The 1,587-nt window shown below is 32.6% G+C and overlaps 1 protein-coding gene across 1 annotated transcript; it reads left to right on the top strand.

Moving 5' to 3' along the window:
* Positions 1 to 215: 215 nt before the first annotated feature.
* LOC136066131 (SUMO-activating enzyme subunit 2-like) lies at positions 216 to 989 on the top strand. The gene is made up of 3 exons (XM_065769991.1): positions 216 to 340; positions 452 to 634; positions 711 to 989. The coding sequence occupies exons 1-3, from the start codon at positions 248 to 250 to the stop codon at positions 843 to 845; spliced, it is 411 nt and encodes a 136-aa protein (XP_065626063.1). The 5' UTR covers positions 216 to 247; the 3' UTR covers positions 846 to 989.
* The last annotated feature ends 598 nt before the right edge of the window (positions 990 to 1,587 follow it).

Below are 1,587 nucleotides of genomic sequence, written 5' to 3'. Positions count from 1 at the left end.
TGGTGTCAATTCCATCATAAGTGAACATTGAAGCCCAACTGCTATTGGGGAAGAATTTTTTAGATTTGCAACTTATTAAGGATATTAATCATGTTTTTGTTCAGAAATTTTTACCTGTTTGAAGTTGGCAAGGCACCATTTTTGATGATAATGTTATAGCATGAATTGAGTAGTTTTTTTTCCTTTTCTTTTTGTTTAAATCTATTTTGGGGCTGGCTTGCTCTAATCTGATTGGGATGTTTATAGGATGACATATTGTTTAGAGCATCCGACAAGGAAGATGCTGCTGATGCCAGTGGAACCATTTGAAGCTAACAAATCCTGCTACGTTTGTTCTGAGGCATGTTAGATCTTCCTTTCCTCTCACCCTCTTGTAAATTTTAATGGTATTTATTTTTATTACATTTTACTCACAATTGCAATATGCTGACATATTTTTGACTCAAAATAGAGTCCACTAACGCTCGAGATCAATACTCATCGTGCAAAATTGCGAGACTTTGTTGAAAAGATTGTTAAGGCCAAGCTTGGGATGTACTTTCCACTTATTATGCATAAGGCAGCACTTCTATATGAAGTTGGTGATGATCTTGATGAAGCCATGGTTGCGAATTATGCAGCAAACCTTGAGAAGGTATGTTTTCTTTCTTTGTGTTTAGTCTTTCTTGCCATTGTATTCTCAATGCAGGTTTTTCCTCTTTAAATCTCAGGTATTGTCTGAGCTTCCTTCTCCAATTACTAGTGGGACTACAGTTACAGTTGAGGATCTAAAACAAGAACTTACTTGCAATATCAATATCAAGCACAGGTTTTTCTTTACCCAATATATATATCCTCTAGTATGAGCTTCATTTTTGCTTGCTTAAGGCTCCGTTTGGGAGTTCATAAGGGAATGAAATGGAATGATTATAAAGGAATGGAGAAGAAAGGAATGAGAATATAATGTATTTAAGTAAGGGAAAGAAATGGAAAAGAATGGAATTAAGTAACCTTGATTGGATGTTTTAAAATAAAGGAATGAAAATGAATGGAATGTAAGTAATCTTGTTTGAGAGCAACATGGAAGGAATAGAATGGAATCATTTTATGACAATATTACTATTAGACCCTTAATTTAAAATAAAGGGTTGAATATATAGGGGTATTTTGGGAGTTTTAGTAAAAAAATCATTAAATCTAATTTCATTCTCTCTCATTTCTTTTAAATTTAAGGGGAATGAAAATTTAAGGTTTTAAGAGAATAGAGAGGAGTGCGTGTTCTTTCCTTCCCATTTCATTCCCTTTCACTTAAACTCCCAAACAAGGGAAGGGAAGAATATTTTAAAATTATTTTTTTCATTCCTTTCTATTTCATTCAATTCCCTTTTCCTAAACAAGGCCTAAAGAAAAAAAATTATAAACTTTCTATCTAGTTTGTGAAAGTCCCTTATATTTCCTAGTTTCACAACTGTCTGGATGGCTAGCTTTTCTGTTTTAACACAAGTGTGAGATGTCCTGAGACTCATCAAAATAAAAAGAGAAAAAGAAAAGTAAAGAAAAGGAAGTGACATGTCTTTAGGGTTTTTTTTTTTTTTTTTTTTTTTTTTT

This window comes from Quercus suber, unplaced genomic scaffold (assembly GCF_002906115.3).
Source record: "Quercus suber isolate HL8 unplaced genomic scaffold, Cork oak 2.0 scaffold_2108, whole genome shotgun sequence".
Classification (NCBI taxonomy): Eukaryota; Viridiplantae; Streptophyta; class Magnoliopsida; order Fagales; family Fagaceae; genus Quercus; species Quercus suber.
The sequence above is the reverse complement of the archived record's forward strand: the minus strand, read 5'-3'. Positions and strand labels throughout refer to the sequence as shown.